This window comes from Coturnix japonica, chromosome 1 (assembly GCF_054131305.1).
Source record: "Coturnix japonica strain WE chromosome 1, WE-NBRP24, whole genome shotgun sequence".
Classification (NCBI taxonomy): domain Eukaryota; kingdom Metazoa; phylum Chordata; class Aves; order Galliformes; family Phasianidae; genus Coturnix; species Coturnix japonica.
In genome coordinates, this window is record NC_140663.1 from 75995556 (window position 1) to 76021317 (window position 25762).

General features: G+C 40.1%; 1 protein-coding gene across 13 annotated transcripts in view; it reads right to left on the bottom strand.

Moving 5' to 3' along the window:
- GRAMD1C (GRAM domain containing 1C) overlaps positions 1-25762 on the bottom strand; it is a 42657-nt gene that overhangs the window by 15787 nt on the left and 1108 nt on the right. For 8 of the 13 annotated variants that reach the window (XR_014945374.1, XM_015875660.3, XM_015875650.3 and 5 more), the window contains exons 2-8: positions 25342-25470; positions 12424-12508; positions 9516-9619; positions 8566-8661; positions 7349-7429; positions 2032-2150; positions 738-858 (exon numbers count right to left, since the gene is read on the bottom strand). Coding sequence is in view for 12 of the 13 variants with exons in the window: in XM_015875660.3 (XP_015731146.2) it covers positions 738-858; positions 2032-2150; positions 7349-7429; positions 8566-8661; positions 9516-9619; positions 12424-12508; positions 25342-25470 (735 nt within the window). In the remaining variant the exon portion in view is untranslated. Of the gene's footprint in view, positions 1-737; positions 859-2031; positions 2151-2564; positions 3000-3202; positions 3422-7348; positions 7430-8565; positions 8662-9515; positions 9620-12423; positions 12509-18707; positions 18846-25341; positions 25471-25762 lie in introns of those variants that run through there. The other 5 variants (XM_085545161.1, XM_085545169.1, XM_085545178.1 and 2 more) reach the window with 5 other exon arrangements.

Here is a 25762-nt window from a genome sequence, read left to right on the forward strand (position 1 = left end):
ATACCATTACTAAAGCATCTGCCCTCTCAAATAGAGAATTATACTTACAAATTTATTCCACACTACAAAATACCCGTGTTTGTTCAGTTTTTTATTAACACAAAGGATGGGGAAAACTCACCCTAACCAAGGCTGTTTGGGGTTCTTTTATTTAAAATTTCATTTCCTGCTTTCTAAATTATCTCTGCAAGTTTAATGAAGTGGGGATAAAGTGAAAGAAGAGAGGTTTCATATATTTACAATAGAAAACTGACTTCTGAAGGCGAGGATAGTCAGCATAACTTACCTTCTAATAATCTTCATGTATAGCAGGCAAAAGAGCCTTAAGGAGTTTTTTTTATAAATAGAAATAGCACAAACAAAAAAGCATTGGAAGTTAACACAAGTACTACTTTCATAAAGCACTTACATAAAAAGGCACAGGGTGCATAGGAAGGTGGATAAAACACAATTAGTTTTGTTTCTACAGCAGGGAAGACCAAGGCCTAAACCTCAGCATTATGCAGTGAATTAGAAACTCACACCAACAATGTTACCTTATCCTGAAGTTTGCTTCCCAAATATATTCTTGAAACCTGACAGTATTCATATCCAATTTCTGCTGTGAAAACCTTTAAGGCTACTCCCAATGAATTCCACAAATTGTAATTCCCATGCATTCTTATGTTTACAGATAGATGAGCTCAGCATATATCTTATCAGTTATGAATAGCAAGAAAGACTGAGTCAGCACTTACACCTGACAACGCGTGTCTGTTGAGCGATTCTCCTTCTGCTTGAATTGTGGATTCCCGAACTAAACCGACTGTTTTAGGTAGTTTGTCATCCCTTTCTCCAGGCTCATCACAAATGCTGGATCTGTCCAAAGGAAGAAATAAGATATATTTGGAGCCACAGGAAGTATAGAAGCATGGCTTTGTATAAAAATGAACAATGCAATTCTCATCTCCATTTTAACCTTCTCATGGGCAATTTCTGCACTCACACCACAGTTATTCTGCTAATATTAACAGCTACTGACTCATTCATCCCACATCTACCTCGTTAACCTCTCAAGCCATGTTACTCACCATAATCACCCCAATAAATCCAGCTTTTGCCTACGTTGTTAGTAAAAACCAAGCACAGGTGAGACAGAAAGCACGCACTGCGCAGAGAAACAGAGGTAGCTTTAAGCAAACTTGGAAAGTGCCTGAGGAAACTTTGAGACTTTTTTCCTGCATCCATTATTCCTGAGTTGCAAAGTACTGCATTTATTTATTTTTATGTTTTTAAACACATAAAACCCAGGAAATACTCCATGGGACATTTTTTGAAGCTTGTAGTGATCTATTTTCTTCTTACACATATTCAGATAATGCAGGAATGAAAAAGAGATGCAAGTTACATTGTTCAATTTTACAAAGTCGTATTTATTTACATATGGATACAAAATTAAAACTCCACTGTTACAATTACACAGACTGCTCATAAGATAGGTCATATTTATTCCAATAAATCAACAAAACCGCTCCAGAAAGATATCTATATTTAGTTTTTTCTAGCTTTCTAGTTCAACCTGGCTATCGTACATAAAATAAGCTAAGACCTGAGACACAGGGACAACAAAGTAAGCATTTCAGTCTCCATGGAGTGAGGAAAAGTGTTTGAACAGCAGATATAGCTCTATTCCACTCAGCCCTTCCAACCTGTTGAAGGGCATATAGATCCTGACTAAACACTATCAGGAGAAAAAGTTGATATTTAAGCTATCTTGCCCTCCCCCCCGGGCAGATCCAGGGGCAACAAGGTCTTCCTATCTCCCTCTGTAAGGGGCCTCAGCAGCGTTCCTCTTTTAGACAATGAACGCAATAGAGTTTTTATGCATATTAAGTTTATGCAGTTCTCTGCATCATTTTACTCTGGGCTTAACCTTTCAGGTAAGGCTACAGGATCACTCTGGAAAACAGTTTCTAAAGAAAATAATAATAATAAGTAAGAGAACATTGCTTCCCCGTGAGTATATCAATAAGCTTTATAGTCTCCTCTTACCGACACTGCCCATTGTCCTCTGATGATGAGTGGAAGCTCTCCATCTCCTCGGTGTTCAGGCCCAACTCAGTGCCATAGCTCTGGTGCACCAGCTGCCAGAATTCCTGCTTGGTCAGCCTCTGAAAGAAAGCGAGCTAGTTAAGAACTATGCTATGGAGCAGTAAGGCACAGTAGGCAAAACAGTAAGAAGTTTGAATTACGCCACAGCCTTTAACCTCACTTCTGACAAGGTCTGCAAGCATTTAGGTATCACATTTCAAGATTAGATTTCAGCATTTTGGGGAACTGAACTCCCATCTACTCCATGCACCGACCATTCACTGTTCAACCAATAACACTAGACATTAAAAAAGTAGCATTTCAAGAAAAAAAAAATGCTCATAGTTGCAACTTCATCTGTCACCAGCGTTTTCAGAAATACCTTCAAAGCATCCCCCTCCTGAGTTTCACAAGACATGGCACAAAACCAGTAGCTAACAGCCAGCCAGTCACTCATCCCCCTTTGATCCCAGACAAACTTAACAGATCCACACCTGTTTCCTCGGGATGTTTAGACCACTCTACCAGCAGCAAGAGACTAGCAGTCACTGTAGACATCAGTGCTAGCTCAGCCAGCAGCCCAGGGCAGCAAGTGGGACACACTGCTACAAGCTCCATAGGTAAAATACTGTGTCTCACAGCTGGCCACTCTTCTCCCTATAAGCTCCACGAATTCCACACTCCCTCTGACCATCAGGAAAGTTAGGGAAGTGAGTGTTACAACCAACTCATATCAGCAAAGTAAGCAACTAGTTTCAAAGTCCACTTTTTCTGGCAGGAAAAGGCAAAAATAAATAATAAAAAAACCCACATAAAAATAATAATAAAAAAAAATAATAAAGGAACTGCAGCAATACTGTTGTTGGGGTATTTAGTCAAAGACTGGCATCGCACTGGAAAATGTGCCACAGTCACGATCCATATTGATCAAGGGAACAGAATCATGCTAATGAGGCAGTAACACAGGTCTGCTTACTATTTGCATGAAATGATCACATTAAATACTCGTGCATTATTTAAAGAGCTTTTAAACGATCCCCTCCACCTCTTGGCTCCGCCTGCAGCGTTACACTACCTGCAATTTTAGCCACCCAAAAAAGGCCGCTCCGCAGGCATCCAAGTAAACGCTCACCTACACACGGTGGGTTCCTCACGCCGGGTGGCGGCCCCGCTCCACACGCACGCCCCTCCCGACAAACACAGCCCGGCACTTTCCCCCCTCACCCTCCGGGCTCGTAGCCTCCGGCCGGCTCCTCCTCGCCGCTCCCGGGCCACCCCGGCCCGCTGCCACTTCCTGCTCGGCGGCAGGGCCCGGCCTCACAGCCGCAGGGGCTGCCCCCGGGCCGGCACCGCGCGGCCCCTCGCCCTCCTCCCTTACGGGGAGGCGCGAAGCCACGGGCGGCCTCGGGTGCTCTGTGAGGGGACAGACGGGCTTTTCCTCGAGCACTGATCACCGCCTTTACTTGTAACGCTTCCTTTGTCCCGGTACAACACTGAACACGCACCTAGAGAGCACAGATCCCAACAACCGGCACCAGCTGCCTCACCTTCCTTCCAGGGACACACTGTGTGATTCAGCTGTTTTCTTTACAGACCATGCCTACTTGTGTTTAAAACACGACTGAGGTATACCCTTAGAGAGCCCACCTCTCCACCAGAGATTCAATGGTAGGCACAAGGCCACCTTCATCCTGTTGCCCAGTCCTTCTCCTGCTTATTTCCAGTCCTAAGAGACCTGACAATGGCTAAGCATCACTACGCTCATCAGCACAGTCTGCAGGCATATCAGCCTGCCCTTGGAAAGGGAACTCGGTGGTTCACAGAAAGAAGAAAAACTACAAGCTGTGCATTTTAGGAATCTATAAAGTTGTTTCCTGTGGTTTTAAAACATCAATATTACTAACTTCTGTTTCTAGAGACAGGATTCTTGCAATCTGCTCAATTACTTCAAGCTCAGCTAGATACAGTAAGTCATTAACAGTCAGCCCAGCTTCAAATCAGACTTGCTCTGCTATAATCAGAAAAGATTAGTTCTAAAGGCAAAGAGGGCATGGCTTTTCTGGCTCAGATTTCTGTCTCTGAGCAGAAGCGGTCTGGAACGGCTCTGAACCTTGTAAAGCTGAAACTAAACCCAGATTACTCTGCCCACTCAAGGAGATGGTCTGCGCTAGAATATTTCTCAGTTCTTTGTATACAAAAAAAGAAAGGCTACAAGAAGCAATTCCTTTTAACCTGTAACACAGCATCAATATTTCATGTCACACCAGTCAAAGTGGTGGCATCAAACAGGCAGTCCTACAAAACACCATAAGCAAAGCTACTGATTTTTACCCTCATGGGCAGGTGCAAAAGTAAAGACAAGATACTCCATAAAGGTTTAATCTAGAGACACCCCACACACATAAACACACTCTCAAACCAAGCAACTCTTACATGGAATTTTGCCCAATGTCTTGATTACAATGGCAAAGGGTAACAGTGAACATTCAGTTCAGTTAAAACTGCCTGAACACAAAGGTCAGAAATCGACCGGAGCCCTCTTTGATCTCTAAAACAACCTATTGCTGAATGCAAAGGTGCAACAAGTCTTTTTCAAAACTTAGCCTTAGAAGCTGGTTGATTTGCTGCCCCAGAGGATGTTTGCCACAAGAACCACAGTTCAACTAAAGTTCTGATCCCTTCTCACACTCACAGTCATATCTGCTTCAGTACCTGGAGACTGGTGCAAATCTCTACCCAGCAAAGCAAAGGAATAGTGAAGAATAATGATCCAACTCTAGGGAAAAGGACTCATAGGAATTGAGACTGAGTTAATATCTCGTCCTATTAGAAATAAGGAACACTGTGTTTATTTGGAATTTGAATAACCTGCTGAATTATATTGTAATTCCTTCCTTCTCTCTCAAACAGGAGATATTTGACATCCATGAACTTCAGGAGAATAAAGAGACGGTATGAATATCATTGCTGTTTCTATCGCTAACAAGAACTACTAAAGTTGTTTCTGCCGATTTGGAAAGCCGGTTGCAAAGCAGGAATCATGGCTGATTTAATAAACTGATGCATTATTTAAAGGCTTGGTGGATGTAAAAGCTGCTATCTGTTTTATCAAGGTTGGTGTCATGTCTCTTCCAGACCTACATTAATGATTCCTTATTTTCCATGATGCTCCCCTTCCAAACAGAAGCATTTCAAAAACAATGAAAAAAAAAAACAAACCCTAGAAGATTCACTTTAACTACATTTTGCAACAGGAATTAAATGTGGATTTTCCACCACACCCCAAACAGAAGTCTTCACATGGACATTTTAAAAAGAAAAGTGCCATCTTAAGAGGAAGGAACCCACTGATTCTAAAGGGAACCAAAGCTGAAGGGCATCAACTACAGAGAAGCTACGAGCTACAGCTCAGCTAAAGTGATCAGGAATCCTTACCAGAACATGAAGAAAATCAGCACCTTGGCCTAATTAAGCTTAGAGTAAATGGCTACATGCTGTTCCATGTCTTTCTTCTACACAGAGCAATTCCTAATCAAAAAGGCAGACTTCACAGAAGGCTACTCATTGAACTGTCTCTGAACATGACACTTAAGTACAAGGCAAAATGGCCACAAGATGGAGATCTGGTAAAGAGCATGCTGACCCTCCTGACAAGTTCTGCAGGGGGTAAAAGCTTAGAGTACATCAGGTAAAGCAGGTATGTCACTCTTCAGAAGAAGCGAGACCATGTAATACAAACTCAACAGCTAGGAAGTCCTGAAGAGGCCACAGCCAGCAACTGAAATTAACTGCTGTGCTAACATGACTTGAAGCACACGCAATTCCAAACCTCAGGATCAAAATCTGCAACTCTGGGATTATCTACCATCAGGTGGCGCAAACCAGCACTGTGACAATTGCTTAGTTGTTTACTACAGGCAAGACATGAATAATTTTATTTCATAGCTCAACAATACCATGTAATTGCCCAGACTGTTAGATATTTTCCATATTATCCATAGGGTTTAAAACATCTAGCTGCTATTAGAGGAAACATTAAAACCACATCCTTTTGGAAATGGTTCCGGAAAGATCATTATGTTGTCACAAACCTCACAGATTCCGACAGGATCCCTTTGACAACTACATCCCAGAAACACCAGGCTCACAGCACTGCATACCACACCAGATCCACAGAGGTAAGATATACCTTTCAAATGTATACTGTCCCCGTGATGAGGGCATGTGCTCATCTACTCAGTGCCTCTCCATAACTTGATTCAGTTTGAATAAGCAGTAAAGATTTTCATAAACAGATTCATTTTGCCTTAATTGGCACTTTCCTTACTTTTCAGCTCTTGGTTACACAAGTGCCTCCGGGCTGCCTTAACACTCATTTAACCAAAAATGTTTGTGGCAACTGCATAAGTCGTCCAACAGCTTTAAGCCTTTGGGTACCACTGCACTACAGAGTTTATATATAGATATTTCAGTGTTCAACTACAAATACATCGGGATATTTAAACAATGAGAGCCATAAACAGGAAGGAGATGGTTTTCCAAAACTGCATTACTGACACTGATGTTCTGCAACAAAATTGTCAGTACATTTTTAGAAAGATTAGCTTATGTGCCCACAAATTGAAATATAAATCAACCTAACAAGCAGGAGTTGCCAAAATACACTCCCATAATATTCAGTCTACTTTGGTTTCCTTTATTCAAGGTCATGGGAATTACACTGAATGGCTGGCAAAGGTTCTATCTTATCTGAGAAGGTGACTTTTGGCTTTTTCTTTTTTTTTTTTTTTCCCTAAAAGGAAAAGAAAGTTTTCATTGAAAAAGGTGCTTGCTCATTTGATTAAAAGTTAGCCATAGAAATCTTGAAAGAAATACATACCAATATCTGCTTAAGTTAGTTTAGAGAAGCATGCAACCTATCTTCAAAGGTAACCAGCAATGCAATACACAGCAGTATACAGGAGAAAAGGATAGGAAGCTGATTTGTAATTTGAAGTGCAAGGAGGTAAAAGAGACCATGAGGTTAGAATTATGTGTCAAGACAGAGTTAATTTTTTCTTCAGGAAAGTCTCTCATCCTCTCAAGATGCATCTCCATATATTAGGCTCAGCACAGGCTCCCTACCTGTGTGATGTGGTGTAGGGAGCCTGCTTTGGCAGGGGGGTTGGACTCGATGATCTCTAGAGGTCCCTTCCAACCCCTACAATTCTGTGATTCTGTGATATTACAAAAGATTGTTTCGTTATTTAGCCACAGGCATCAGCACTTAGAAGCTTACCTTATCCAACAACACATTCTGCCATAAGCGAAAGATACTGAGGTAGCTTCTGTCTCTTGCACTGAATGATGTGAAGAAAAACTGCAGGAAAAAAAGGTATTAAAAGCTCACTTGTAGCTATTTAAAAAAACCACAACACTTCCTTATACCTTAAATATCTTAAGGTTCTCAGTAATTGCATGTTCCTCTCATATTCCTCACATTAAACACTTTTTATCACTTCTAACAAGCAACAGTTAGATCCCCAGTAGTCAGAGTATAAAACAGCTCTTGCTCATCTGGGCATCCAATTGCAACCATTTGTACCCCTCAATTAAATACATAGTTAAAGTCTTAGGCCCACTTCCACATGGGAAGTGGAACAAATCAGATGTATATGCCTATTTCTTAAAGGTCACAGCCCTTTCCATCCTACCTCTACAGACTCTTTGTATTAAATCTTTTCACATGGTATGTGAAAATAATAAATAATAATTGAAACAGGAGATCAAGTTGACGCGCCATTTGTAGTTTTAAACTATTTAGAAGCTGGTTTTGTAGAGGAAAAAAAATATCTTTCTTGATGAAAGAAGTTAATCTTTTTAGAAGAAATTGAGAGGAAACAGCCAAATGTTGAACAGGAATCACAGCCCCTTCAGAGAGAACAGCTCCAGAATTATCCTAGAAAATTCTCTTTTGTATCCAGTCAAGAAGTCTCATTTTTGAGGCACTGCCAGAAGAGGTATCATACACTGGACATAAGAGCATTCCGCATCACAGTTTTCAGTTTCATCCAAATTCAAGTTCCAGAAAACAACTATTTCCACTATATAAAATTGGGTCGTTTATGTGTAGATTTCTCCATGACTCCAAAGCCCACGTATCACAGTCCTTTCACTTCCAGCAATTTCTTATGGAACATTTAAATCTGAACACAAAAACAACCAATTCAAAGGCATTCTGAATTCATTTCTTGTATTTTTAGTTATTAAGTAGGCTTTGATAACCAGTAGGACAAGAACTCCCCTTTTAGGTTACTGCATCAGTGTTAGCAGTGGGGTCTGGAATCAAGCTAGAGTTGATAGTTTGGCCTTTGTGTACATCAGCTTGCAGGTCTGCCTTCTAATTCTACTAACATTGAAAAACTTGTCAGGCAAAGCTACTTATTCCAAACCAGAAGTGCTCAGTTCTGGAAATTATCATTTATAAGACAAATGTTTTTAGATTCAGCTTTTCACCTTCTCTCCTTTTGTTGCGATCTGTATGGCATTTGGAATGAGCCGAGCAGTCTTCTCCTTTGTCATGAAAGTGATATCCTTCAAAGCAATAGAAATCTAAGCAGAAAGAGAATGAATTTTTTTAGATTTAAGTTACTTTCAATGAAAAGTCATAGAACATGCAAGAAGAACTCAAACCTTAATCCCAAACACCAGGATGAAATACAAATAAGACTGCGAAGGCAGTTGTCTCTAATTTCTAACCTTCACAGCAAGCACTCCAAATTTGGAGCAAATCAAGATAATTTAAGAGCAATTTCCTCTTCTTTCATATTAGGATTAGAGAAGCAAGCAGTTCTCTCTTCTTTCCTTCCACCCCTGCAGCAACACTTCACAGTGAAGGGCAAAGTATCAACTATATAAAACCATACAGTCTGTGACTTCAAAAGGATAGGCTTCCTTTTTAAATACAAGTTCTACCAGAAAAATTTGATCATCGAATCCATCTGATGAAATTAAGCTTGATTTTTAGTTGAGTATTTCTATACTCTCTTCAGTACACAAACTATTTGTTGCCTGCAATGTGTACATCAAAGCAGATAGAATTCAAGAGATTAAGTTATCAGTGTTCACAGCTGCATGTTTTGATACATCACCACCACCTATATATATATACATATATTTATGATTTATATATAAAATATATCATTAAAGAACAGTGAAAGATCAGCTTTAAGATACCAGAGGAAAACAACTGCCAAATGTCTTCCTATACTGAATGACTGAGCAGGCTCACGGCTTGTTTCTGCATATAGACATTTCCAAGACTACTTTCATTTTATGGCACAACAGATTTGCATTTCCACTCAGGGATACAGGCTCAGCGTGAGATGGACAGGATAAGAGTCCCTCAAACAAACCTTACGTCCAAGAACAAAGAAATGGGCTTGAAGTACACTAAGAAATCTTACTGTAGTCTCCCATCGGAAAATGTTGCTGTGGAAACAGAGCCAGTTTTCAGAGAGATACAAGCGTCCTTGCAGCAGGATATCCTTCTGGAGTGCACAGGCGTAATCTATGCATAGAGAGAAAGTTTACTCACTTATTACAGTTCAGTATACCCAAGCATGTTAGCTTAAAATGAGATAATGGTATTACAATACAAATAAAAATTCATTTCTTTCACTCTTCTGAACTCTGACGGCAGATTTGCATTGGGTTGCACCCAAACCATTGTTCTGGGAACACTTCAAGGTCAGACTCAATGGAAATACCTGTGTAAAGACAATATTCCATATACTAATCTCATGTGCCTTATCCTATGTTTTCAGAGAAGTAGGAATACATGGGAGAAGTAATCACAAGTCAAACGTTAGAGAGCCTAAATAAAGTGATGCACATCCAATTTATAGCATAACAGATTATACCGCCAACTCCTACGTAACAGTAGTTCATACGTTGTAATACAACAATAATTTTCCACCGAACAGATCCTACCACTAGCTAGAACTATCTGCAGATTAAGACACTACAAGACAGCTTGAAGCAATCCAGTTCTTCAAGCAAGGGATATTTTCATCACTTGACTATCATTTTTATTATGACGCTGCCTCAGGCTGTAACATCCCTACTAAGGAATATATTTCATCTGGAATGCAATTACCCATCATCAGATACTTGCTGATCAAAACTGAGATGTGAGGATTTGCTTGCACTTTTAAATCTTTGAGAGAATTTTTGTGAAGAGCCTGAAGAGTCAAACACTTTTAGAAGCACTCGGTACTAAAGTGAACATATGGAAATAAATGCCAAAGGTCCCTTTAGTCATACAGAAAAAAAGTTAAGACAGACAGACCACTTCTGAAAGCTCCAACCTAGATGTTACTCTGTGTTTTTTCTGTACATAATTAGCACCTGTTCACACAGAACTTTGATGATTTCAACTGTAGAAGTATCAAAGCGTTCCTCCTTTTTTATTTTGAAAAACACTTTTTGTTTTCCAAGCTATCACTTTTATTTTGTATGTACCAAAAAGATGAATACAGTTCTTGTCCAAGTTGCAAGAAGTTCAGAAGTCTCTCATCATATTAAGTTAACGGTAAATATGCATCTGCAAAGTTTTCACTACAATTTAAGAAATAGTCCTGGATTTCCCTTCAAAAGAGTAGAAATAAAGTTATATAGAGATAAAGTTATGCTACTTCTGTATAAAAAAAAATGTCCAATTCTTAGTGCAGCTGTTACTCAATGCTCAGACAGCACAAATAGACTCACCTGCAAGGCAAGAAACAAAAATGGAATAAAATACAACACTACAGGCAAAGGAGGTAGGATTTTACACTTGTCACCCTTGGATTTTTTTACCTCAGTGCAAAACAGGCAGGTAGAGTTCTAAAGAAACACAGTAGTAATAAGTTAGACGCTATAGTCCAAAATTCTTCTCCAGATGACTCTTTCCCTACACCTCACATTGCACTGTGCTCCTCATCACACCTACTCTGAGTTATACTTCTACTCCTGCAGCCATCCCATCAGAACCATAGAGCAGTTAAGGCTGGAAGTGACCTCTGGAGGCCACCTGATCCATTCTTCTGTTCAAGAAGAGAAAGCCAGATCATGTAGCTTTTGAAGATCATCAAGGAGGAAAACTCCATAACCTCTCCAGGCAACTTGTGCCAGTAGTTATTCACTCACACAGTAAAAAAACGCTTCTCAATGTTCAGCCAGAACCTCCTCTGCTCCAGCTTCTCCCCACTGCTTCTTGTCCAGGTGCCAAACACAGCTAGAAATGGCCTGGCTACATCGTCTCCACACTCTCTCTACAGATATTTATTGACATCTAAGAGATTCTCCCTGAACTGTCCAGGCCAAACAGTCCCAATCTCTCCTCATAGGAGAGGTGCTCTAAATCCCCTGATCATCTTGGTTGCCCCTGCACTCTTTCCAGTATGGAATGAACAACTTTGATATACTGGACAGTAAAAAAAAAGTCTTTGGTTTTCCAAGAATATCCCATGATTTTTCTTTCATTTACCAGTTTTTATGTCCTTTAAATATACAGCTGGCACTTGTCTTTCAGAGTCTTAAATTACAGGTTCCCACTATGTCACTTTCAGTCCTTGAATCTGCACCAATCAAGGTGTCAAGGGCAATGGTTCAGGCTTATTTCCAGAAAGCAAAGGAAATGCTAAAGGCAAAGTATGATCTGTTTGCTTAACTAGGTCAACGAAGCAACATTCTTTGCCTTTATAACATCTATAACAACTAATTCAACCATTATTAGTTTCCTCTTCAAAAAAATACAGAGGACTCTTCAAACACTCAAAGGATAGAAAATGAGCAATAACAATGCTTCAAGAGTTACCAAGTTGGTCATCCACACTGAAAAGAACATAAAACAAATCCAGCACTCTTAGAATTTAATTCTACCTTTGTTCTTACACTTGCATTGTACAAGTCAATACAAGTATGTTTCACCCACAGGCTAAATGCTAACCATGATACTGTAGAGTAACCCTTTCTTCCCAGCTTGTCAACTAACAGGCACCAGTCACACCTTCACCACTTCCAGTGGGTATTTTGTCACTCAGTAAGAAGTAGTAAAAGAAATCAAGAAGCTCTCACCCAAATGAATCAAATAATTCTGTATGTTTTTCTTCACTTCTCAACTCAAATAACAGTCTGTTCTTTGAAAAAGCAGGCAGTACAGGAGAGGACTTTGGGTCTGGCTTTCCCTACAGGTATTTTATAGCAGTTTAGACATAAGAGAATAGAAAATTCTCAGCTAAAGATTGAATATGCCATTAAAAAAAAGCCTTGGTACAGCTGCAGTTGGAAATTATTAGCCTAATACAAGAGCTTTTGGTGTAATTGTCTTACCTACTATGAGTCTTTCTGAATCTGGCAGATGAGAAAACTGTCTCTTGAATTCCTCACTCCTGTATTTGTAAGTGGAACTTGAGAGCTGCAACAAAGAATGGTGAAAGGTTATGCAAACAGATTTATTTTCAGCCATTAAACATCTTCTTGCTAGATCTGTAACTTTATCTTAAAGAGCAAACTAACATCAAAGGAGCAATAAGGAACTGGTGGCATCTAAATGTGACAAAGTTTCAGTAACTATCTTCCCTTATGCAAGGCTGTGCTCCCCAGAATTTAGGACAGGACGGTCCATGCTGTATGAGATCAGATGCTGGTTATAAGGCATTACAGCTGCTTGATGTCAACCTATTCCACTCAAAAACATAAGACAGCCTTTGCAGGGCTAAGTCTCCTCTAGCATAGACTCTGTATAGAGGGAGCAAAACCACAGCACAAGAGGTGACAGAGAGGATCAGGTCCTCACACAGGCCACCAGCTGGACAGAAGGACATCACCTGCAACACCAATTTCTAATTAGACTGCCACTGAGGGAAAAATGTTACTACAAAAGGGATTTTTGCTAGCTGCTATAACTAGATCTATAGGAATAAAAGCCAAAGCTTCCTTTCTAAAAATCTTAACAGCATATGGCTGCTATTCTCCCCTGAAGCACCTGTATCATTCCAAACCTTGGCATATATCTTAGACTCGTTTCTATTAGAAGACCAGTGGCTATTTATTTTCTGGGTGGGGGAAGAAGGGAGGCAGCAGAAGAACCACTTTTAACTATATAACCTTATGTTTACTAGAAAACACCCAGTTTTGGCACACTCCTGCAGCACATCAGTTGGCCAGCACCCTTTAGATACATCCATGGTTGCTTTCACAGTTTAGAATGCAACTCTTCAGCCACGGGAACACAAGTAAAGGTGTTTACGTGAATAAAATACACCAAGGACAAAGTTTCCAACTCAGTTTTGCTTTAAAAGGATACTGAGTTCCTAAATGTTACCTCACATTACCTCTAATAACAGAAAGTCTTTATGTCTGACCAGCAGAGAGCACACACTTGCTGTCCACTGATGTTCTGAGCACTGTAATGGAAAAGGCAGTGAGGGAGACAGACAAAATAGGTGCTTCTCCCAGAAGGGAAGGAAGAATGAATGCTTTAGGTGCAACCAACAGGGCTATCTTAGACCCATCTTCTAAGCTGTATGCTTACACAGTTTTATTACAGCTATTTCTGAAATTACAAGTGTTGTATTAATAGAAGACAGGTACTCCAATAATTGGTTTCTTGGCCTTCTCATGTCATGCTATGAAATGCACACTTTTCACTGATCATCTGAAACAGGTATTCAATGACTGCATCCCATCGAGAAAGGGTTGTTTCCAATAACACTTAAGAGGGAAAAAAGAAAGAAAGGACATGGGAAAAAATTAGAAGCTACCTCCAATTTGTGAAGTTTCCACCTGTAGTTGCAGAGATGCACATTACATAGCCGTGACTGTCAGGCTGAAGTCTGAACCTGTGATAACACTACTCAAACTATGAGAAGGAGGAAAGAACTCATCTGCCACCAGAATAGAAGAAAATTGAAAGTCTTCCAGTCTGACATATGAAGCCATGCTTTTAAGGAGGAAGAGCTTTCTCCGAACTGAGAAATACTGAAATCAACCATTGGTTACAAGAGAAAATGAAGCAGGAAGAGAGAATTGAGATGTTACAGAATCACAAGCACTTTTATACCACTGCCTGAATCAGCCAGCTCAAGAGCTACAAGAATCCAAACCTTGAGAATCTGGAGTTTTACTTAGAAATTCAATTTCTTTAGAGCATAAAACTTGCTACAGCTTGTGTGAGAATCCCTTACTACCACTGACAAGGGCTCTCTGTCACATGATAAGCAGTAAGAAACACTCTTATTAATTGTACTTTTCTATGAAGCTCTTAGAATGCTTATGAAGAACCCATGCCAAACTCTTATCTAATCAGCATAAGAAAAATGAGCACGTTGAAGCTTTTTAACCTTTTCTATTCCTTATTTTGTATGAAGAGTATGCTCACTTAGATCTGTAATTATTATGCACTCAGCACGCAGCTCAGTGATTAAGACATCAGTCAATGGACTCTGGAAACAACAGGAACATTTTTAATACAACCAGGAATACGGATTTCCTTCATAAGAAGAAAACAGACACCTGCATTTATATGAATATGGCATCTCTCATATCACCATTAGAATATTCATAACACAGCAGTATCTCAGGCAGGTTGCCATCTCCAGGTTACAAAACTTACCATCAAATATTAAAACAAGAAAGGTAGACATTCAGCTGCACTATAGAGCTTAACAGAAGAAAACAGCAGCTTATAATTAAACTTAGAAATATACATGTATTAAGTCATCAGGCAAACACTTTGCCTCAGGATAATCTTAGGCATTTCTGGGCATGCTATATTTGATCACTAAGCAAACCATTAAGTCCAATCAACAACATACTGGTATTCTTTATCTAAAGCCACTAAATATACCAGACATCTGTAAAACAACATAAGCAGAAAATCCTCTTCAGCATCATCCAGAGTGTCTTATAAAGGCAGTTACTTAAGGATCAGGTACTACCTGAAGACATTGAACCAAACGATTAACATACCTTGTTTAGAAATGGACCAGAGTCCAACCATATAAAGTCAAGTTCCAGAAATAAGATCAACTTAAATAAGACTAACCTGAGTTATTTATATGATGAAAGCCTGTTAAAAACAGTGTCCTTTCACATTTACAACACCAAAGTGTGGACAATGCAAATAATTTGAGCCACTTAGCAAACCATGGAGGAAAATTAAGCTAAACCCCGTCCCAAAGGTTCCACAAAAAAAGCTACTTGTATGGAAATAGTTTGATTGCAGATAGCTAAGCATGCAAACAGTCAACCTCAGCAGAGCTGTGTACACGTTTTTAAAGCTTGCAAATGACAGTAATAATTTTGCATACGGTTTGTTAACATTCTGATCTTGTTTTGAGACACCACAAAACTACACGCTACCAGACAATTTGCAGTCTGTATTTTTGACATGAAGAAGTATATACAAAAAGCTGAGAGCACAGGTCAGATGACCTCACTAAGACAACAACTCGCAACTCGGACATCACCTGATTTTAAGAGATTCACACAAGCCTCCAAATAAACTCCTCAGTCCTGGAATCAGTTACTGTCATGTGCTTGAGGTCATACGTTCAAATAAGCCTATGAACAAACTGCCTTTCTCCTTTTATGTTCAGAAGCCTCACTTAAACATCAGAACATGGCCAATGAGACCACTGCTTTTGCTCTCCAGTCCACAAGCAAGGAGATCTAATGCTATCCACCTCTCCTGAAGACCCAAATGCTGTGCTGCCCCCCAAATACAGACAAACTTGATCTATACTTTCCTATCAGGTTTCAAGGGGTGGCTGAAGACAAATTACTTTTAAACCTACATTAGCACATTAAAAAGGCCATTAATCACCTCTGGTAAAACTTCTGCATTCTCAAAGAATGCACTGTTTTCTCCTCTTCCACTATATCTAAAATTCTGCTTAGTATCAATATTAAAAGTCTTCAGGAGGACAACACACAGTGGGAGATGAATTTTGTACAAAGAGCGCTTTAAGTCAGAAGTATCTTTGAAACTTATCTGTAGAAGGAGAAATGCAAAAAAACAATCCAACACTAAACTTTCCAAGTCTGAAGTTTCATTAGTCTATGAGAGACCTGTGTCAATAACCCTAAACAAAAGACTCATTCAGCAACAGAAGACAAACTAGGATTTCACTTCCTTCAAAGCAGATACAGGCAAAACTTACCTATAAGCAAAGAAACAATTCCCACAGCACATTTGGGCAGTGGACCCTTTCATCTATGAAGCACTGATCCCACTACAGTCATTTCTTCAGTCCAGAAAGTTTCATTAGAACCATTCCATCTAACCTACAAAGCATATGTTGTGCATCCTACAAACACCTATTCTGTGTCAAAACTCCTGCTTTAAAATTAGAGCGGTGATGATTAAATTTCCTTCTGGGTAAGAAAAATTACACACTCATTTTACCTTCTTGATCACCATTGTATGGAGAATCTATTCAAGCTATAGACTGAATGTTATCTTCATCTTGTGAACTGCTGCAAGCAAGCTACCCTCTACCTTCTTTTGGAAGACAAAGTTTCTCAAGTCTATTGCCAGGAATACTTTTTTTTCCAGACTTGTTTACATGCTCTGCTGAATTCTCTTACTTTCAGTTTGCTTCTTTAGCTGCAAGCTACTGAGATATACACAGCATTGCAGGAGTCATGTCTAACACATATATCAAGGGCTCATATTTGCTATTAGGCACAGAAACACAGTGAAAGCTCACACTGACATGATGACTAGACTCCCTTATATTTCCAGAATCCTAGGACAGTTTTCGATTTCTTCAGCAAATGAGTGTGAGGCTGTATCCTGAATGTCAGACTTGTTCTATATTAACCCTATGAAGGGCAAGCACCACTCTCCTTTACAGTGATCCAACTATACTAATCAGACCTTAAAAGAATCACAAACAAATTCAGGGTTAGAAATGACTTCCGATTATTGAGTACTCTTAAGCTTTATTAGCAGTAACCTGCTATTAACAAAGATATTAAACTTGCACAGGGAAAGAACTAGTCACAGGACTTCAGGTGACTTACTGTGAAGTGTACAGTACATTGTGCACTTTGGGACTCAGTGTACACTGTTGTTTTATTGTTTGGTTTTGTTTCTTTTTTTTAAAATAAGGAGCTATTTGATCTTACCTTATTATCCACACAGTTGTATTTAATTAATAGGTCATATGATTCATATCAAATAAGAAAAGCAAACTGCTAGGGCATCTCAGCCATTGTAAGTCATAGGAATCTGTTCCCCACAAAATCCCATATATCCCACTTGCATCACGTCTCAAACAGCAGTCCAGCCCTCACCAGCTCCACTGCAGGCATCAAGCCCTTCTTGACCTGATGCAGATTAAAGCATCACGTTTCTGAAAAGCAACTCTGCTTGACTACTGAAGAGGAAGACTGTATCGCAACTGTTTGTCATGTGCTGTGACATGAACATGGCTGGCCTGGAATCCTGCTCACAAAGGCCTGACTGTCTCTTCACCAGCCACCTTCTCCTTTCAAGAGCAGGACAGAAGGTTTCATGCTTGATCAGTGCCTATACAAGTAAAATATCAGATCATGGTGGAGCACAGCTTGGAAAACAGTCTATGAAATCCAAAACCAAAAGTTATCACAACTATAGATTCTACAGGCAAGAAAATATAGCACTACACAAGTTACTGTAAACTATGTTGCTAACACCAGGCTATACAATTAAAAATAAATCAAAGCTGCAATTTAAGTCAAAAATAAAAATTGAAACCTGGCTTCATTCCAAAGCAGAAAGGCAACTCAAAAGACTCGATATGAAAAGATGGGAGACAAAATATCTTCTCAGATGCACAGCCAACTACAGATTAGCTTTCTACTTCTCCCCCCACACCACCAAAGAACAGTAGGAAGAATCTTGAAATACAGTGTTTCAGTTTAGAATTTGTCAAGACCTCTGCAAAGATCCTCCTTCAGGACTCCTTTCAGAATGAGCTCACTTTCACAAGCCACTATATATCATGGAAATAGGACTCAGCAAAAGCTACCCTAACAAGGTCTATATTTAACCTTATGGGGCACTATTCTCTGCTCAATAAGGATGCAATTGAGCTATGCACATTACCAGAGGACAGCACAGGATATAGTTTCCAGGAGAACCCACTATCCAGAGGGAACAGTGCCTACTGAATAATGCATTTTGCAAACACAAAAGGAAATACACTTCAAGCACACACACAAAAAAAAACAAACCCTGCTGGGAACACATTACAGCTGTAAATGCCCTTTTATCAATATGAGAAAGCCTCTTATCATAAAGGAACACTATAAACCTCTCCCTGGGAAAAAAACAACAACTAAAACACACCGATACTGTTTGGATTGAAAATATCCCCTGCTTATTCTGAAGCACTTGCTTTGCAGTATTTAGTATATTCTTTATGCAAGGAAGCGTTCTGAACCATTTCTAAATGGCAATATACTTTCCTTAACCAGTGTACTTTCGTAACTACTCTGATTTGGATGCAAAAATCTCAAGTTTGACACGTACAGCGAGGAGTAAAGCATATGTTCGATTTCAGAAATAACACTGACTGAGGCATGAAGCTAATGGAAAGGCAGAAGACATGCATGCCTACACATACCTCCTCCTCCTCTAGCTGACTGCAGCTCGATCCAGTCCACGCAAGTCCTGGCCAACACTCAGTCAGTCTCTGCAGCTCCCCTCTCTTCACCCACTCTCCCAGAGCTGGTGCTGGCCATCAGCCAGCAGTGCCAGTGAGCTTTCTGCCAGCCTCTGCTCACACGCCAGCGGGGAAAATGGGCAGGAACACACTGGCTTTGCAGAACTAGCACACAAATGCTACAAAAAAGAAGTCAAATCTTAATGGAAATGGGGCAGCAGAAGGGATTCATGTAAAGGTACTCAGCTCTAACCTAAAATGACCTCAGTCTTAAACAGGCTTTGGAAAGCAGACTGAAGTTGCATAGGTCACTTTAAGTTCACAGAAGTCCCAAAGGGGACAACAGAGGAAACTACCATCACCAGGGAAACATCGGCTCTGAAAGGAGCACTTGGTCCTCAGTGCTCCTCTCTGTATCAGACAGCTACAGTCCCTGCACCAGCTGCACACAACTCTTAAAGACAGACCACATCTACATCATTTAACTTAGTATGTGACCAAACCTACTTTGGCACAACACCCAGTCTTTGCCTGCTTCTTTAAGTCTTCAAGCCCTTGCTAAGAAACCACCTCAGGCAGAGCTCCAGAAGATCAGAGTAGACTGAGGCTTGCTTCACACAGGGCCAAGCTGCCAAAGTCAGTACACTGCTGCCAGGAGCTCAGCTCTTCACAGGCACAGAACAGCTGCTGTGAAATTACAGGGCTCTTCATACACAACAGGGCCCTTCACCTGCTCCCAAAGGGGAATAGTAGGCCCACAACTACTCTATTTGCTTTGTGCTCCCTATGCTTTTTTGTCCATCCCATCCAGGACCTGCATGTTGAATTTGTGCAAGTAACGATGTGAAGTCAGGCTTTGATTACCTGTGCAGGGGGACATTCTGGAAGAAGGTCCACCTGTGAAAAAAAAGATGGGCTGCTTGTGAGCATCAGCCAGTGCTGCCAGCAAGCCACTATAGTGTGGAGAGGCTGCAGAGCCCTTTTGGCTACATACCAGCCATGCATCCCCAACTTCAACACTCTGTCCAAAAAGCTACTGTAACACTCAAGGTTTCAAAGCTACAAGAGAAGAGGCAGGTGACTTTGTGACATTGAGTAGGAGGCTGAAAATGCAGCTAATGACTCACAGGGAAGATCCCTCTCCTAGTACACTGCAGCTGAAGGAACTGAGGTGGGGGGCAAATGGATCTCAGCACATTTTTTAATCACTCTACCAATCAGATTTAAATCCAAATGCCTGCAGGAGAAGATAACTGAGTACAGTGGGACCATATTTCCAACCATTTTACAAGCCACAGCTACACACTGCTATTAAGCACTCATCTTTGTTCACCTACTAGGGTGGTGACGCTTTGGATGGCACAGTCCTCTTGTCAAGATCAGCTGCATGAGTAAATAGTGTGAACTGGTTTCACCAGAACAACAAGGCAATTCTTCTGCTTTCCCAAGGCAAAGATAAGACACATCACAGGGAATCTCAAGGTGCCACAGGAGCACCAAGACACTTGGAGGAAAAGCTATAAAGGAAAATACTTGCTGGCATTTTCTCTCTCTTGGGAAGACAGATGGATATAGACAGTCTCAGAAATGTATTGCCAAATATACTGGATACCTGTGTGATTCAGATCTCAGAAGAAGTAGTACAAAGAAACTTAAGCGCATTTCCTGTTGATAAAATCAAGTCATCCTCTGATTAAACACTTAACTATGGAAGTTTGACCCACTTCACAATAAGGCTGGGAACTTCAGTTTCAACTGTAATTATTTATATAACTGCTACAAAGCATCTCTGAGGGCAGATGAAACAAACACTTTGATTCCTAAAGATGAAGGTTAAGCAAAAGGTTCAAGAGACTTGGACATTCCCATAGGGAAATAAAATAAATACCATTGCCAGCTCTGAACAGAAACCTAATGTGCTTTTAGCTCCCAGGAGGCAAGATTTGATTTATTCAGCACCCTCATCAACACATTACCTTGACTGGTAATGACTTCTTCAGCTCTGGTAGTAAAGCTATGTCATAGCTACATATCTTCTAGAGACTATTTTTTTCAGTATAAGCTACACAGAGCTAAGTAAGCACTACAGTTTATGATTACAGACTCCCATTCACTCTAATCAATATATCGAGTCCTGCTGGGCAGAAATAGCAGAAAACAGGAGAAGGTGACATGTTCTACAAGCAAGCTGAAGTTCTGAATGACTTTCACTTCCTTGAGGTTCAGGGAAAGTGGAGATGGAAGGTAGGGGTGGAGAACAGGAGTGCTGTGATCAGATTATGTATCTGTTACTATATTAACAAACTTAAAATATGGTTGATGTCACCAATGAATCTTTACATAATCAGACATAACCATCTGTTACATAGGATAAGAAAAAGCATGACTTCCAGAGTAATCATTAACAGCAAAGCCATTTACTCATCTTGAACATTTTTGTGTTTTTAGAAAGCAAAGTATGTGTCCCAAATCATCTAAACACCTACAAGAGATTCCAGATTGATTTTTCTTAAACATTTCCTAGAGATATTATTCTTATCATCCTCACCAGTCTGCTTCATATCAGCAAATAACAAGGCAACTAGTAATTCCCCTGATGTCACAAATAGAGATGTCTCGTCTTCATAAGCCAAGCATTCAGAAGTGCAGATGAAAAGAAAGCTTTATTTTGAAAAACAAAGTATCATGTCAAGTACACAACATTGGAGATGACATGACTAACAGAGGACCTTTAATATGGGACTGCCAAAATATATTTATTGACACAACAAGCCCGATAATCCATCCCTAGAGCAAACATGAGTCTGCATAGAAAGGAGCATCAAAGTATTTTATTTTTCTATCTACAGTCAGTTGATCGAACTCTTAGCAGTCTCAGGCCCCAGAGTATATCACCAGACATCTGTGCTGCAACACATTATCATTTGGATTTAATGTATGAATCTACATCCCCCCTGTACAGGTCTGAGTTATGTTTACTGTATTCTTGAGGACATACATGCATGCTCCCACAGATTAGCTCCTTGTATCAACTACATCCATGCTTGCCAAATCTCCCAATTCTTTTCCAAGTCTTGTGCAACCTTGTTTGTTCTGGTATCATGAAAAATAAAAGATGTCCTGTTTTAACTTTTCCCTGCATCACTCATTTGCTACTGTTGTCACGCAACTTCAACTGACCATCTCTTTAAACATTATTCTGCATTCAAGTTTTGTTCAAAGCATCTCTTACTACTTTTCTTTATAACACCTCTCTTGCACTCGCATTTCCAAGCCTCCCATATAAAAGCATTTTCCAGGGAGATGCCTATTTAATTTCAGCAACTCTTTCTACCTACCATTTTGTGACAAGGGAAGGACTTACTTTTTTATTCCTTCTTTCCACTGGCATCCTTCTTATGATATACATCTATGAGCTTTCCTTGACTGCTTATTAACCGAAAACACTTCCCAGACAGCATATGCTCACTTTGGATTCAATAATCCTTTTCACTAGCTTCCTTGTCCATCTTTATCTTTTTGTTCATCACGATAGGGAGAGTCAAGACTTCCACAGATTTCTTCTTCCAAGGATGTTAAACTTGATTATATTTCAGCACAAAAAATGTAAAAAGCGTAAAAAAAATAAAGATTCAGAGTCTTGAGATAAAAATTCCAGATGATGACAATCAAAGAGTCTTTGGAAGTTAAGCTTCATTTCTACCTGTGGATGTCAAAACCACATCATCAAAAATAGATGCAAGTTCTACAAAGGTCCAGTAGAGAGGGAAAATCCTGAGATGAAACTTCCAAGCAAGCCTTTTTCTTACTCCATGAGATGACAAAAGTCTAGTTGGGGAACAGACTTAAAAAACCCAAAACATAAAAAACCAATGAAGCTGTCCAGACTTTTTTTTTTTTAGAGATTGGGGGTGAAAAAAAAAATAATAATAAAGTCAGGCATAACAGAGTGAGTTTGTTCTGCTCTCTTCTTCCCCGCTGCTCTTCCTTCTCCCCACTCACCATTGTCAGGAGAGAGGGATTATAAACCAGAGGCTCCCATCAGAGTCTGCTGTTACCTGCATGTGCTCACAACACATACAGAGCGTGAATGATACCTGGCCTGACTTTCAGAGGCATGGCACAACAGTTTACTCCCACTCAAATCCATGAAAAATTGAAGTCAAACCAGTTAGGCTTTAGCACTGACATTTGGCTTCCATCAGAGAAACAACAGTACATACTCAGGAAAAGAAAAAAAAAAAATGGCTGAAAGCAAACAAGCCAGGCAACAAAGCTGATAGCTGAGTAGTACCATAGGCTATTTCTGCTATTGGAACAACTCCTTAGTTTTACTGACTCAAAGGTAGGGATGAGAGTAATAAATCCAAACCTGGCACGTGACACTAAGATCATCCACATTGAAGTGTTAATGACACACACGTTGCCCACTGCAGCAAGCTGTCTTCCCTGCTATCACCTACACATCAACTGTGACTCAGTACTCAGGGAGTTATAATGGTTTGTTTGTACACTTAAGCAGCTGATCATCAACTATGCAAGTTATTAAAACACATTTTCTGTCTAGAAGAGCAGGGAAACATGCCAATGACATAACACTTTAATTAGAAGCTGCAAACACCTTTTTTCTGCCTTCCTTTTGCAGCATTCTGTCTATTGCTACTTCTAAGTCCCCTAGAGGAAAAGAAAATGAGTAGCACTGCCTCCTATAAACAGATCAATAGTGGTTTTCTAAAACTGATCAGTGCCACAAACAGCACTGTTAGAACTTTGCAATCCACAGCACCTTACTAGAGAACTGTGTCAATATCCTCCTCGTAAGTACAAGGTCATATTTATCCATCCAGATAAACATGAACTTCAAACAAATACCAAGGCCTTCAAGTATAAATCTTAGGCATAAGGCAACCTTTTAAACACACCAGAGAACACTTCCCACTTCTTTTTGTGGCTGCCAGAGGGCTGAAGAATCCAAATCCCCGCAGAAGTTGTGGGCAGGCAGAAAACGACGCTGTGAGGACACACAATGTACTGAGCACAAAATACATGCCTAAAGTTCTACTCAAAGAAACCTTAACTTCAGGTATGCATCTCAAATCTAAAAAACATAGCACAGTTATATCTTATAAATTTCAGAATGCCAAGCTTAGCAAGTCCTTGCTAAGTGCAAGTCCACTAAACTGACCCCAACCTAAACACGTTTCTTTCTCACACAAAGAATTGTTGACACAGCTGGTAGCTTATGTACCACAGAGTTAGTTTCCACAAACTAATTTGTTATCTTACGAGAGCTTAGCTGACAGTTAAAATGCCTACGCAACATCATTTGCTACCTATTTGAGTACAGAGGTAAAGCTGAGAACAGGCCAAAGGCCCTTTATCATTCTGTCTCTGTAGGAACAGAGTAGAAAACAGAATGATCCAAGCACTCCCTGACAAAGCAGTTCTCAGCCCTACTGGGATTCATTCAGCCTCACCCATTTATATTGGGTCCAGACTGCTGGTGCTCAGTTTAAAAGTATAAATGTGTTTATTGGTAAATACTAGTTTATACTGGGATCTGAGATGTGAAATCAGCGTTCTCACCACGAGAACATCCACTCAGCTTTAAAAGAAGTGATAGAAAGACACAAATTAGATTAAGAAAAGAGTTAGAAATCTTATCCCACAGTCCTGGTCACACCTCTGCTATTGACTCCCTATGGCCTTTAATCTTTCACCTGCTTAGCACAACGAACACCCTGATGACCTCATCAGGACAAGGATGTGGCAGTCCAGCGGATATCCCCGTGCACAATTCACTCTGGGGTGACCTGATGCAGAACCTGAGTCACGTTGTCAGATCTCTGAGGAAGGGAATCCAAACCTCTGATGAAATCAGGCACTACCACACCTGTTGCTGCATACAGCATACAGCAACCCCTTCCTATCCAACAACCACCCATCCACTAAACTAACGGCAAAAGACATTGCTAAGCCCACAATTACAAGTTCACCTTCTATCAAGATACTGGGGGAAAAGAAACAAAAACCCAACCAACCAGCCACCAAAAGCACGGGCAGAGTGTTAAAGACAGTGTTTCTTATTACATTCTCCACTATTAGTGAAGCAGCACTTTGGAGAAGAGCAAAAGGAATCCCCCCCCCCCCCTCTCTGCTCCCTTTTGCCCTTCCTATTCACAAATTCCTATTTTATGGAATAAGTTTACATTTGTGAAAAACACATGCTTACCTAGCAAGAAACAGACACTAAGGAAGCCTATTCGAGACTAAGCATCAACAGTACCTTTCTAAAGGCATACGGATATTGGATAGGTTCATGAACCATGCAAGAAACTGGGAGACAGGACTGGGCACAGAGGTCTGAAGTCCTGTCACTAACTTGATACATGACATCAGGTAAACAACCTCATTCCCTCTCAGTGTCAGCTTACACTTTAGTAAGATGATAATGACAAATTATCTACCTCGCTACATAGGTAAAGAACACTTCATTAATTCATGACTACAAAGCAACCTGAGAAGAAGGGGTATATAAAGCTAGTACATAAACATATGGATATAGATAGAGAAACAAACTGGGGAAAAACATTACCCAAAAGCTCCAGTCAGCACTCCAGCTATACTGAGCAGGAACCTGCATCTTCTCTGTGCACGAGCTGTGAGTCTCTTGTGAATCTGCAACCAGCTGGGTAGTAACACCATGATCCACTTCATCAACTTCCTGTGAACAAAGAAGCGAGCAATGTCATTGGACAGTGGAAGAGAATGGTCCTGAAATAAGATGTTTAGCTCATATAAGAGCTGTGTATTAAACGAATCTTGACATGCCAGATTTATCCAGGTGAGTGGCATGGAAACCCTCCCAACTGACAGGCTTTTAATTGTTTTTACATAGTGTGCTGCATTTAATTATTACTTACGTTGTTATCAGAGCATATTAATCCCTCAGCAGCACCTCAACCTACACACTGAAGTCACACAGGCATGTAACACCTGAATAACATTAATAGGAG